The sequence below is a fragment of the Cydia strobilella genome, chromosome 12 (assembly GCF_947568885.1).
Source record: "Cydia strobilella chromosome 12, ilCydStro3.1, whole genome shotgun sequence".
In the NCBI taxonomy this organism is placed as follows: domain Eukaryota; kingdom Metazoa; phylum Arthropoda; class Insecta; order Lepidoptera; family Tortricidae; genus Cydia; species Cydia strobilella.
The window spans coordinates 15,043,698-15,058,337 of record NC_086052.1 but is presented as its reverse complement, the minus strand read 5'-3'; the positions used below and the strand labels follow the sequence as shown (position 1 = coordinate 15,058,337).

General features: G+C 38.2%; 2 protein-coding genes across 5 annotated transcripts in view; one reads left to right on the top strand and one right to left on the bottom strand.

Annotated features, from left to right (window-relative positions):
- Nucleotides 1-14,640, top strand: part of LOC134746252 (calmodulin-A-like) — a 280,136-nt gene that overhangs the window by 221,644 nt on the left and 43,852 nt on the right. The window lies entirely within an intron of this gene.
- LOC134746253 (troponin C-like) overlaps nucleotides 1-14,640 on the bottom strand; it is a 36,170-nt gene that overhangs the window by 20,177 nt on the left and 1,353 nt on the right. Inside the window, exon 3 of the mRNA XM_063680591.1 lies at nucleotides 2,391-2,534. Coding sequence (XP_063536661.1) covers nucleotides 2,391-2,534 — 144 coding nt within the window. The remainder of the gene's footprint in view (nucleotides 1-2,390; nucleotides 2,535-14,640) is intronic.

The window sequence follows — 14,640 nt, the reverse complement described above, 5'->3', positions numbered from 1 at the left end:
GTCAAGAGCGTCTTTTTGATATGGCCGAAATTGAATTAATTTTGTCTTCGTCGTATTTAATTCTAAGGAGTGATCGCGTAGCCAGTTGTCTACTATGTTTAATGTTCCTATAATATCACTGCTTATGTCGTACAGTATTGATACATCGTCCGCGAATAGTATACATGACTGTTTCATTACCTTGGGCAAGTCATTAATGTATATTAAAAATAGGATACAGCCTAAAACACTTCCTTGAGGTATTGACGAGTTTGTTATCGTTGTGTCTGATTGCACACGTCTAAGTTCAGCAGTTGTTTCGTCGTAGTGCTGTATTTGCACGCACTGCATTCGGTTATGTAGATAAGATTTTAGCCAACAATACGCTTCATTTCGAATGCCTACTCCGTACAATTTTTTCAAAAGAATTGTGTGCGAAACTTTTTCGTATGCTTTGGTCATATCTAAAAGCAGACCAATGCCGTAATGTTTATCCTTTAAATAATTTAGAACTTCGTTTATATACTTGTACACTGCCAGGGTAGTGGAGTGATTCTTACGGAACCCGTTCTGATTGTGGTCTAAGATATGGAATTTCTCTAAATTCAAATCGGTCCCTCACTGCTGAGGATCGTGACTCCGCTTGCTAATTTTCCCTACGGCAGCTCTCCACTTCTCTCTGTCGGTTGCTCTCTCTCTCTCTCTCTCTGTCTCTGATATTTGGTCACACCATCTCTGCTTTGTGGAAAGCGTTGCTTAGTGTGATGTCCATCTGGGCGGATATTTGGTCACACCATCTCTGCTTTGTGAAAAGCGTTGCTTAGTGTGATGTCCATCTGGGCGGATATTTGGTCACACCATCTCTGCTTTGTGAAAAGCGTTGCTTAGTGTGATGTCCATCTGGGCGGATATTTGGTCACACCATCTCTGCTTTGTGAAAAGCGTCGCTTAGTGTGATGTCCATCTGTGCGGATATTTGGTCACACCATCTCTGCTTTGTGAAAAGCGTTGCTTAGTGTGATGTCCATCTGGGCGGATATTTGATCACACCATCTCGTTGGACTTGGTCCTTGGCGAATGATAACATCCTCAAAAATATTATGTAAGCAAATATGTCACCTACTTACTATAAGCAAAGTTATATATCTTATTCGACTTTTTTACAAATAATTTTATATGAAATCGAAACCTCGCGCTGTAATTTAAATAACGTCGTAATAATCAGTTGGTCAATATGAGCAGTGTCATAATAAAGAAATTCCACTGCAGTTAAGACTGTTATATTCAGAGAGATTACTGTGTACAAACACAGGAAGTTTATTTTTAAATGGCATGTTTCTCGTCAAGTTAGATTGGAGCTGAAACGTGTAATAAAGATGTACGGTTAGTGTTTGATGGCGCTGACGGTCCTTTGACGGCTATTTATGGCTACTTACAGCTGATGGTGATCTCAGCTTTACGGTTATCGATGTTTCTGTCAGTTCTTTACTGTTTGATTGAAAATTGGCATAAGTACTGTTTAGTTTTTGAGTGTTTCTATAATTAGGAGTAAATATTAGTGGCAATTTTTTCACAATCATTTTCAGACATCGTTTTCGAGGGGGTAAAATTTAATGACCGGTATAGAGTTCTTATATATCGATAAATAAATTACGGATACTTTTCCCTAATACTGGTGATCACCCCCAGTTTCGTTTGTAACTGTATATTATTTGTAAGTAAGTAAAAGTTGGAGTCGATGATAAAGATACACAAAGCATATTTTATATGGTATGATCGCTAAGTTAGAAAAAAAATTATAATGAGTGAAATTCCCTAATTAATGCTTTTGAAATGAAGAAGGAGGGAATTTAGTTACTTACTATTTTGGTTATCTATACTTCTAATACAATTACATTTTTACGAGCAAAACTTGGAGCAAGAGTTACTTACTTACTTAGTACTTGAGTTTATCGATATAGGAACTCTCTACGTGTCATTAAATTTCGCCCTTAGAATTCGCTGTCATTTTCAACTATTTCCTGTCTTGTTTTATACGTCGTCCTCCGAGTCCAGCATCTGGTCGAGCTGCTGATCGTCATAGCTATGAATCATTGTTTTGAGGATGGTGCGTACCTTTTTCTTCTTAAGAAAAGGATACTATACACGATATTTAACATACCATCAACGTCCTCCGACTCCAGCATTTAGTCGAGCCGCTGGTCGTCATAGCTGTGCACCATAGTGTTGAGGATGGTGCGTACCTTTTTCTTCTTAAGATAACGATATACACAATATTTAACATACCATCCACGTCCTCCGACTCCAGCATTTGGTCAAGCCGCTGGTCGTCATAGCTGTGCACCATAGTGTTGAGGATGGTGCGTACCTTTTTCTTCTTAAGAAAAGGATATACACAATATTTAACATACCATCAACGTCCTCCGACTCCAGCATTTGGTCGAGCCGCTGGTCATCATAACTGTGCACCATAGTGTTGAGGATGGTGCGTACTTTTTCCTTTTCGATGCGGCCTTGTTTGCTCGAGTCAAACATGCTGAAGGCCCGTCGGAGCACTGTTGGACAAAGAAATATAAACTGTAGTAAAAATTGTAGTTTATGTGACTGCTCAGCTACACAACTTCTTCAAATTTTTAATTCTTCGACTCGGACTGACTATCGGAGGCATTTCAACAAAGGGACGCTATTTTATTTCATAATTTATTTATTGCGTCCATGGTTTACATTTGGTGGTACATAGTAGGTTTAACTATCTTAGCTTTCAATTCAACGGTATACAATACAGTTATCTGCTGATTAAGGTAGCTGCCGTACGCGTCACGTCCCCGATAAAGTAGATATTTTTGTGGAATGCCCATTCGGGTAAAAAATGAGACGAGCTCCACCTTTTGAAATGGAAAGGAACTTAAAAACGTAATCTTACAGAGAACCACATATTCACAAAGATTGAACGTAAAAAGTGACGTGTGCGCAAAAACAGGCCTACCCTAATTTTTCACCTGTGTCACGGCTTATCCGGATAGGACCTTCAAAAAGCCGATTTTTTACTTATACTCTGACATTTACCCGCTTTATTTCAGTGAAAGGGTCTTCAAATGATATGAATCTGGAATTTTGGATGGTTAAACTAGAAAATTGCAATAAAAACCTAAGATCTGTATATACGTAATGTGATAGTTACCCACATACAATAAGAAAATTTAAAACAACTAGGCACCATCCTACCTAACAAAAATACCCAAATTTTTACTACCTACCTAACAAAAATCCCTCCCAATGATTGATACTGCTTCTATAGTTGCCATCAATCTTAATTTATAGAACTGTACAACAAAGACATATATGCCTATGCAATCAAGTTAAATTCACAGATCATAAAACACCTTTCATATGTGTGTGGTGTTTAAAACACGTGGGTTCAAACCTCGGTTATGCTGTTAAAACAGAAAAAAATCGTACTCGAAAAAAATGCAAAAAGCTGACTAAAAATTCAGTCAGGATCCCGTACACAAACAAGAGGTAGTTTCAAACATGCTGTTATCATGTCTGCATTTGTCGGCGCTTCAGAAAATAACTCATAAGAGTCATAAGACTAAATTTTCATACAAATTTTACGCTTGTTTACCAGTACGGTGAAAATTAAACGACTACTCGTAAAACCATTAGTAAGTACCACTGTTTCATAGGCATTTTAATTTGGTCAAACGCTTGAAATTCCAACAGCATTTTGCTTCAAACTGTTTTGACCTAACCCGGAACTATTAAACAAAAATGAAACTTTTGAACTTTAAAGCGAATTAGATCTCGTCAAGCCGACAGTAGCTTGAATTAAATAGTGATTGCTGGTTTGCTGGCTTATTTCATTATTTCAGTGTTGCACATTGAGCATTTTAGTTTCTGATTGGCTTTATTATAAATTAATTTTTAACAAGCAGAAACGTCTGCGATCGATGCTATTAAGCTTAGTTATTACTGCCTTGGGTCACACGTCAAACCCAAGGCAGTAATTTTTCCACCTTTAAATTTATTCTACTTTATTATACTTTGTTGATTTTTGATTAGATAGTCTATATCGACTCTATGAAATCACAAATCAACAAGGTATTGCCAGGCCAATTCAAACGTGCATGTGCGTGCAATCAAAATGATGTCAATTAGTTATCATACGCGTGTGCATTCAGATATCGGAGAATTTTCGCCCGCCGCGTCTCATAATGACTTAAAAAGTCAGGATTTTAAAATTGCCCGTATAGCAGCAAATCTCACTTACTTTTGTATACACGTGCGAAAAACCGACACTTTCTGGGCCTTTGTAGATTCTTAGAGAGGCAAGAGGCTAGTGATGGGCAGCGGTAACATTCCCGCTACCAGTAAGTTTCCATTTGGGAATGTTACTAGTAAGTTACCAATGTTACCAGTAACATTCCCAAAAGCCGGTAACATACGAAACTGATGATAGTGATGACTTATATGAGATAAAGTAAGGTTCAAAACTTATTTTTTTAGTACAACTTACTCAAAAATATGTCCCATAGTTCTTAATTCGCTGGCATAAGAGCTATGGGATCAATTTTATAAATTTGGTATACAGATAGTGAGCACCGGGGAAGGACATAGAATACTTTTTTATCCCAGAACTCACCCCTTAAGGGGATGGAAAGGGGTGTTGACACTTGTATGGGGAATCAATAACCGCTGAACCGATTTAGATGAAGTTTGGCATGGAGATAATTTGGGACAGGATAGGATAGATATTCACGGGCTTGGTTTCCGCAACTCGACGTCTTACTATTGCGTCTATTTTGCGTGAGGGACATAGGATAGGTTAGCCCTGTTACCATAGAAATCAACCCTAAAGGGGGTAAAAAGGGGAGTGGAAATTTGTATGGAACCCAATAAAACCGATTTAGATGAAATTTGATATGGAGATAGTCTTAATTATTTGGGAGGGTGTAAAGTAGTTTTTATTCCCGAAGTCATCCTGTTCTCTTCTCCGCTCTTCTAACACTCACTCAAAGTGCCGCTGGTAATGTATGATGGAGGCAGCTCAAGACCTGGAACACCTGGAGTGCTCCTGGGTGCAACGGATCAGGGGTAACACTCGTTCAACGTACCGCTGGTAGTGTATTCTAGGGAAAAGCTCAAGATCTGGAACATCTGGAGTGCTGCTGGGTACAAAAGGTCAGGGGTAACACTCGCTCAACGTGTCGTTGGTAGTGTATGATGGAGATAGCTCAAGACCTGGAACACCTGGAGTGCTGCTGGATGTACCTAATGAGGGTAAAACTCCTTTAATCTGAAGTTGGTAGAGTATACTGTAGGCAGGTTAAGTTCTCCAAGACCTGGAACACCTGGAGGTCTGCCAGATGAAGCAGGCGTCTGACCAGAGCTACCACATGCTTAACGTGCAGTAGATACTGTTTGCTGTAATCAGGTTGAATTTTCCAAGACGTAGAACACCTGGAGGTGACTGCCCATGGGTCACTCGATGCCTGCAAGACTTTGGTGACCAAGTTTCTGCTGGAGACGCTGCTGATCTCCCACCAGGGGGCTACCACAAGCTGAATGTTCAGCGGGTAAAATTTAGGTAGTAAAAAGGGGTGGAAGTTTGTATGGGGAAACAATAAATCTAGCTGATTGTTTAAAAATAAGCTACCCAAATTACTAATTCCACGCAGACGAAGTCGCGGGCAAAAGCTAGTATTTTATATATAAACTGCTACTACTACTCTAATTTCAAATTTGATTAATTAATGTAAAATCGAAATTCCAACAACTCAAAAATGATGTTTGTCACTTGGAACGTTATACAAAACTAGCTTTTGCCCGCGGCTTCGCCCGCGTGATTTAAGAATCTATGTCGTTTTGTCTAATGTACAGGGTGCGGGGGAGGCAGGGGAAGGAGAAAATACGGTTTTATAACTACTTACAAAAGATGGTTTATATGGTATATGGTTCGTAGGTAGAATACATATATATGTACTTACGATGTTTTGCATTTTACTTAGAATGGAAACCTAAACTTATAAGAAGCAAACAGACAACCACCTTCTTGTAGCACCTTGAATGTACTCATTACGGATGCAGGAAGTTTCCCGATGACGTACTCCTTCCGCCCCGTCCGTCCCGCCGCGCCGCCCGCACTCGCCTAGGTACCGATTGACGACGATCGAGATGGCACCAAATCAAATTTAAAAATCTATTAGGATAATGCGGGTCTCCATACCTCAAAAGCAAAATTAGAACCCTTATAGGATCACGTGTGGCTGTCTGTCGGTCCGTCTGTTACAACCGATTTGCTCCGAAACTACTGGACCGTTTGAATTGCAATTTGGCACAAATACGAGTACTTTCAAGAATTTTCATGAGCACATTATTCAATTTCAAAATCGATGCGATTTTCGTAATTAACGTCCCAAAAAAACATAAAAACGACACCCATATTGATATTTAGACATTTCAACCCCATTGCACCCCAACAGGGGAGATGGTTTTTCACGTCCGTCACGTTAAATTTTAAAATCGTTCTTGTTTTCCTAATTAGCAACCCGATAAACCATAGAAACAATACCCATGTTGATTTTCAGACTTTGTCACCACATTTCCCCTATTAGGGGAATTTGCAAAAAAACCTGTAACACGTGTTTATTCATTTATCGTTAGGAATACTCCTGTGAAGTTTCGAATATAATAGTCTAACTAATCTTGTTTCCCCATACAAACTTTGAACCCCCATTTAACCCCCTTGGGGGGTGAATTTTGAAAAAATAATTTCTTAGGGCACCCCTAGACCTTATAAGAAACCTACGTACCAAATTTGGAATCTCTAGAACCAGCGGTTTGGGTTGTGTGTTGATATGTCAGTCAGGCAGTCAGTCAGTCAGTTTCTTCTTTTATATATTTAGATGTTGATTGGTTTATTCTAATAATTAAACTGATTTATACACATATTTTCTTTTACTTTATATCCAGTCTTCACTTTTAATCATTATTTCCAGAAAGTAATGTTCCCAGTAACTTTGGAAAAATACCTGGTAATATTGGGAATGTTACCGGTAACATTGGGAATTTACTCTCTCAGAGATTCCTTAACTGTTTTATGACTGTAAATAATAGCATTATTATTTTATTAAGTATTTAACACGAAAAAAGCATATACAATTCTAATAATTTTTTCAAAGTTACTCAATGTTACCGATCTGGGTAATGTTACTGGTAGCATTACCGGGAATATTCCCACTTTTGAGTAAGTTACTGGTAACGACCCATCACTACAAGAGGCATTTTCAGAACACATGCATGTTAAAATGATCAAGAGTCCCCGCGGCAAGCTCGGTTCTCCATACAAACGTAGTTACACTCTCATTTTAAAACGACTAGCTAGATTGCTCTGAAACTTTGTAAGTACTTATAATACGAGTAGAATAAGGTATATCTAGGTCTATAACTAGTTTATGTAGCTTCAGATACAATAGTCAAAAAATACAGCGAATTTAAGTTTTTCATACAAAACTTGTTTTTGCTCTATTTCGTTTGTTTTATATACTAGAACTATATAAACTAATTACAAACCTAGATTACCTATACCTTATGTCATTGTATGTGAAAATTTTGCAATCCAACACGTAGTTTAAAAATGAGAAGGAAACTTCGTTTGTATGGGAAGGTGAAATTTGGCAGAGCTTGCCGGGGACTCTTAAGGCGAAAGTAGTCGAGCGCCCGAAACCGCCTTCCCATACAAACGGAGTACGTTTGTATGCTGAAGCGTTCGTCACTTTTCCTCTTTAGCTTCGAAACGAAATCCACTGGTAGCGCTAGTACTTTGTAGGCATTTTAATTTGGTAGGCGTTTGAAATTCCAGTGGCGTGATTCGGCAAGCTCGTATCACACTCGTGTTTGGAAAATCAACTTTACACTTTGCTGGATAGAGTTCAAATTTCTAAGAGCTGAATGAACTAGGGAGAGTAGTGGACAATTTGGAAGCGATTTAGTTTAAACTGTTTTGACTTACAGTGGAAGTTTCATAAATGGAAATGGAACTTATAACCTTTTCAATTTCACGCATATTTAGTCTAATTACTTAGCGCGAATAGGTACGTTGTGCGCCTCAATTTCCGGGCGTGGATAATTCTTAACTCATTCACTGCAAACGATCTACCCACCTACCCGATATGCCGATAACCCATGTAGCGAAAAGCGCCTACAAACAAAGGACCCGCCTAGCGGGTCGCTGGTAGTGAATGTGTTAAACTTGAGCGATCAACACCATCTCGCCTAGTGGTCGAAATTATCCCGGCAACCATTCGTCACGCGAATGGCGACATTAATTTTATCTAACGTCTTTATGCGCCATAAAATGCACATGTGCACTTCATTACTGGACATATACATAATATGCAGTGCAAGTATATTATGTGGTTTAACAACACAATACAAAACATGGGAGATACTCCTTATCCTTTGGAACGCCACGCCTATTGTGAGCGGCGCTTTATCGTGAACTTTGGGAATGCACGAAGGTTGACATTGGGCTGTAACCGCACCCGTCAGTATATATTTGGTTGTCAAAGGGTGAAAGCAGTGTGGGCAGTTCCCAAAGTTTTCGATGGTATATGTATGTATAACATCTTTACGTCCCACTGCTGACCACAAGCCTCTTAAAGCATAAGCAGGATTAGTCTGTACTCCCCACGCTGGCACAGAATAAATAATAGTACTAAGTACAGAAGATTCACTCTGTAACAAAATGCGTCTATTACGACAGATATGACCGCTAGGTGGCGCAAGCGCGAGCCGGCGTCCGTACCGTAGTGGTGCGCGGCAACTACTATGGCTAGACACCAGAATTGGTGTGGGCTGCATGTACTTGTAGCGACGCGGCGAAATCGCGGAGTGAGCCACGCCTGACGCTGGTCCAAAGCGGTTTAGAAACAACACAAAAATAAAAATACATATACAACCAAATCTAAAAACTCCCATTTAAATATTAAAGTCGGTTAAAAAACATTTAACAACATTGGTTCAATTAACCCGTCCAACGCATAAATAAAGTTGCCTCAGCGGTTTTGCACGCTGAGAAATAACTTTTTAATTTATAGCCGTGTAAGTAAGAGTGCTATGAAAAGGAGGGTTTAATGTTTCACTGCATTTGGCAGAGTTTAAGTTTAGGCTGAATGAAAGAGTTGTGGGTAATTTAACTGGCAACTTGTAGTGTACATGCAAATTCCCTTTTCAAGTTAATAATTTTAGCAAACAAAATATGACTAAAATAAAAGGTCTGAAATTGAACCATGGTTTGGTGAAAACATATTTATAATATAAATACATATACAAAGTTCGTGAAGGATCTCTTTATTCTTTAAATCCTAACGAGAAAGTGGCATTTTATCTACAAGAGTGGCAAAGTAAGTTGCTGCAAATTTTGAGTTATTTTCAACAGCTGGCTGGTAGAATTGACTAATATTTCCTCACAGCTTACTCATCCAATCGATAAATATCAATAGTACATTGTGATACAAGTGTGCTAAGTTGGTCATTACACACGAGGCAATATTGTGCGCGCGTACTAAGCGAGCGCGCAATAAGAAAGCCGATGTGTGTAATGAGTCATGGTTGGTCATTAATTGGTCATTTCTAATGACCAATGCACACGCGTTTCACACGACGTTTTTCAACATACTTGTGAGGAAAAAAAAGAAACTCATATTTCAAAAAGTGTATATTATTTATATGTATATTATATTCATATTTAATATGAATATGAATATTAACAAAGATAGATATAACTCCGTAATAGATGGATACAGTCTAAGGAAAAAACGTGCCTCGAAAATCAAGAAAATTTGATTCTCGTTCAGAGGGCGCTACTAGTTTTGGCCTACAGTCGTATAGATGGCGTTGACGGTTTCGTTTGTTATTTAACAATTTTAACGCATATCAGTGAAAGAACATGGGTCAAAATCATAAAAATAATTAATGCAAATAAAAAAAATCATTTATCTATATTTAAATACATTCTATCGTATTTTTATAAATCTTCATTTTTAGTTTTAAAGTATGTCGACAGATGGCAGTGAATTTACTGGGGTTACAAAATTTACTATGAGAGTAACGCTCTAGTATCAGTTACTCTATGATATTAATCAAATTTTAATTGTTAAAACAGTAAAAGTCTTGCATCTGTCATACTGCCGGCCGCCCATCGCCCCGGCCGCGGGCGGGCCGGCCGTGCCGCGGCAGGCGGTCGGGGGGCACCGGCGCCCGCCAGTCCGCGTGGTAAAATTTACTCGACCAATTAAAAGGCTCCGTTTCCATGCATATTATTAGCAATCAGTTAACTTCTTAACTCAGTCGAATAATATAATGAAAAAGCACGAGTGTTATAATATACTGAAAAAGCACACGTGTTAGCCAAAAATCGGTGGAATAAAAACGTCGTTTTGAGCAAGCGTGTTGAAAAATATTTAAATAATACTTTCCCAGCACAAACCAAGAAGCAATTGGACAAATGAAATGCGGAATCACGTTCGGACATGCCCGATATCGCACGGATTGCCGATTTACATATACACGTGTTATAAGTTACGACAACAGCTCTAGAGCCCGATTTAGATTTAACGGCTTGTTACGGTTTTTTATCTTATTTTGAAATGACCTTAAAGGTCGCTCACGCTGATTGGTGCATGCGAAATGAAGTGAACGTCGTGCGTGAGATGCGCGCTAATTAGGCGTTTTCTAAAATAAATATTAAAAACCTGATTCTCACAGATCCTGGTCTTTCTGGGTTCTTTCAAAAAACTCAGAATCACTTTGTGCAATTCTGATGATAAATCGGCGTGATGCCCGTGATGATCGTCACGCGCATACAAGTGAAAAAAATTCACACTATAACGTGACGCAATGGAATGGATATTTTGGGACATCTTTTTTAGGGTTCCGTACCTAAAAAGGAAAAAAAACGGAACCCTTCTAGGATCACTCGTGCGTCTGTCTGTTTGTCTGTCTGTCCGTCTGTCACATCAGCCTATTTTCCCTGAAACTCCTGGACCAATTAAGTTGAAATTTGGTATACATATTTAAGTTTTTAAGACGAACATGTAACGTAAACAAATGAATTTTAAACATGGGGGCCATTTTTGGGGGGTAAATGTGAAAATTAAAAAATAAAGTTTTTCAAACTATATCATGTTACATATCAAATGAAAGAACTCATTGAGAGAATCTCAATTTTTTTTTTATAATTTTAGGATTTAAACAATTTAGAAGTTATTCAAGAAAATAGGCAAAAAATCACCATTCCCCCCTTTATCTCCGAAACTACTGGGTCAAAATTTTTAAATAGATCTTTACCTATAGATTACAGGAAAACCTTTTAGAAATGTGCAGTCAAGTGTGAGTCGGGCTTAATTACTTAGTTTTTGATCCGACCCCTACGGGTTTTTTAAAGACATTTCACTCACGCTTCACATAAAAAATACATTGTTTAAATTGTGTAATGTACGGAACCCTTGGAACGCGACTCCGACTCGCACTTGGCCGCTTTTTAATGGTAGGATGGAGAATGCTTTAGAATGAGGCTAATAATGTCTAGATTTGAAAGAATCAGGTTTTCAATATTTTTATTTTAGATAACGCCCAATTACCAAGACGATCGTCAAAGTCGTATCAAAACCAGTTCATTCCCTTAAAAAGTTGTTAATCTGAATCGGGTTCTAGAGCACTTGTGAACGCTCGAGGCTTTCAAGTCTCTTCAAAACTCGACTTTTGAAACTATAATTACTGTACTTTTCAACTTGTTTTATCTTTTGACTTTTGTGTAGACAGTCTTTTCAAAAAGGCTTAAAGTTTTACAAATATTTTTAAAACGTGTTGCATACAATATTTACCTACAGTGCAAGGTTTAGATGCACGCACGATTAATAACCTAAATGATTCATTTTGATGTCAGATAATTATACGTTCAAATTGGCCTCAATGTATATGGCAGTCGTTAATACATCATAATAAAAAATCCTTTAAAGTAACGCTTTAAAAAACTTTTAAAAAAACTTGACCATCGTTTAAAAATATTGTAATCGGAAAGCGTCATAAAACTGAGGCGAGTTCTTCAAATAATCACTCATAAAGGGGCCCACTGATTACGAGTCCGCCGGACGATATCAGTTTGTCAGTTAGGTAAAATTTGACAGTTCCGAACAAATGACAGGCCGATATCCGGTGGACTCCCTCCCTTAAGGCTTCTACAGATCTCGCAACAAATGACATGCGATTTTAGACAAGGGCCTGACACTCTTTGATAGATAAAGATGATATTGCGATTCCTATAAGAGGAAAGAGAAAATAGTGCCATGCTTTGTCCTTATCACCGACCGGTTTTTTTCATGGTCGGGTTATGGCAGCATAGGTAGGAGGCGATGGCGAAATACCGAAATTTATAAGAGTGAAAGAGAAAAAGGATTATGCTGCCATACATTAACCTGTCAATCCATACTAATAATATTATAAATGCGAAAGTCTGTCTGTCTGTCTGTCTGTCTGTGTGTTTTCTCTTCACGCTTAAACCGCTGAATCGATTTAGATGAAATTTGGCATAGAGATAGGTTGAGTCCCTGAGAAGGACATAGGATAGTTTTTATCCCGAAAACCATCCCTTAAGAAAGTAAAAATCGGGGTGGAATTGAGATAATTAACGAAGTGCCTGCTAATTTGTGTGCATTATATGCTTAAATCTAGATTGTTAAGAGAATTTTTCCAGGCGCTATTCATACTCTAGCTGCGGTTACTAAGTCCACGCAGACGAAGTCGCGGGCAAAAGGTAGTACATGAATATGTCTTTCTCTTACCCCTGGTCGCTCGGTTTCATGTCTATAGCTACTATACTATGTCTATGGATTATAGATAATTGCTGGCTAAGTAGGAGCAACGAGTTAAATCGATCGATCTAATGCCGCGACGTCACCGATAATCGGTGACGTTTGAAGAGGCCAATAGGCCTCGATTTTTTACCAAATCTTTAATTATTTTAACACTGGGAATGTTTTGGTTTGGCACTTTGTGTTGTAAAACCGACACGGTAAACACAGACTCGGTTTTGGCACGTTCTGGTCCTTTTTCACTCGTCCAAATTTATTCGCAATGTTTGCACAGCTCTTTAAATGCAGGGCGGAAACGCTTTTTAAATTTTTGGGAAATAAAATGCACGGATTTGTAAAACATTTATTTTGCGACCACGACTGCTTTTATAAAAAAATAAGGCTATTTAAATATATAGGTACTTGTAGTTAAAGTCAAAGTCTGAAGTTTTCTATGATTTGACTATTTACTTACATAGATAAATACAAAATACATAGAAAACACCCATGACTCAGGAACTTTTCAGGAAGTTTAATTAATACAATTTTTAATAACAAAATATATCTAGAGATTATTTATAATTATAAACAACTTCACGCTCGTTAGACTAGATTAAGGGTCGGTTGCACCACACTGTTTGTCACCTCCCATTTGGAAAAGTATTTCAGGGTGGCAGATACCTTTAGTGCATTATTTCATACGCTACTTTTGATGCTGACAGTTCAAGAGGCTTTCGAGCTATTTGTTTGAGCATAGAGTAACTTATACTAGAGCGCTACTGTCATAGTAAATTTTGTAACCCCAGTAAATTCACTGCCATCTGTCGACACACTTTAAAACTAAAAATAAATATTTATAAAAATACGATAAAATGTATTTAAATATGGATAAATGAATTTTTTATTTGCATTAATTATTTTTATATGATTTTGACCCATGTTCTTTCACTGGTATGCGTTAAAATTATAAATAACAAACGAAACAGTCAACGCCCTCTATACGAGTGTAGGCCAAAACTAGTGGCGCCATCTGATCGAGAATCAAATTTTCGTGATTTTCCAGGCACGTTTTTTCCTTAGACTGTATCCATCTATTATGGAGTTATATCTATCTTTGGTTTGAGTAATTCAAAGGTGGATGTGATTTTTTTGATCGAGCGTTAGCGAAGGTCTCCGTTTCAGTTTGGGCAAAGCTTTCGTATGTCCCCGGATGTTCTCTGGTCGCATTTCATAACAGATTCTCGTAAAATTTTGAGAACAGGTTCGGTAGTCAGATAGAATTTCTCTGTCGTTTTGTTTTTTGAAATTGGCATAAAGGACCTAAGTACCAGTAGGGTATATGGCGCTTAAGGTATTCATTGTGAGTTCGCGGGGATAATGACTCCACGAAGTAAGTATTTTATGTTTGTACAATTTTTAAGCTTATGAAGCTTATCGCGAGGTCTACAGCTCACAGAGCCACAGTTATAATTATGTAGTCAATACGCTAGCCGTTAGCCGGTTGGCCTAAAGCAAAGGGGGTGCAAAAAAAGGGTTAGATTTTTTTTAGTAGGTACAACATGTCTGTTCTGGCGCTCGCTCGGCTTCGCGCTCTGTTTGATCGCGATCATCGCGGTCAACCTAACACACTCCTCCTCGCTTCGCTCGTCGTCGCACCTATCTTGTCTCTGTTACTTGAATTTACTGTTCTAAATGATTGATTTTAATTTGTCAAGTAGTGGTTTCAACTTGCCGGTCAAATATCTCGGCCATTTTTGATTTTAGAGAAAAGTTTTTCCTACAAAACATGCTTATTTTAGCGTATTCTCTA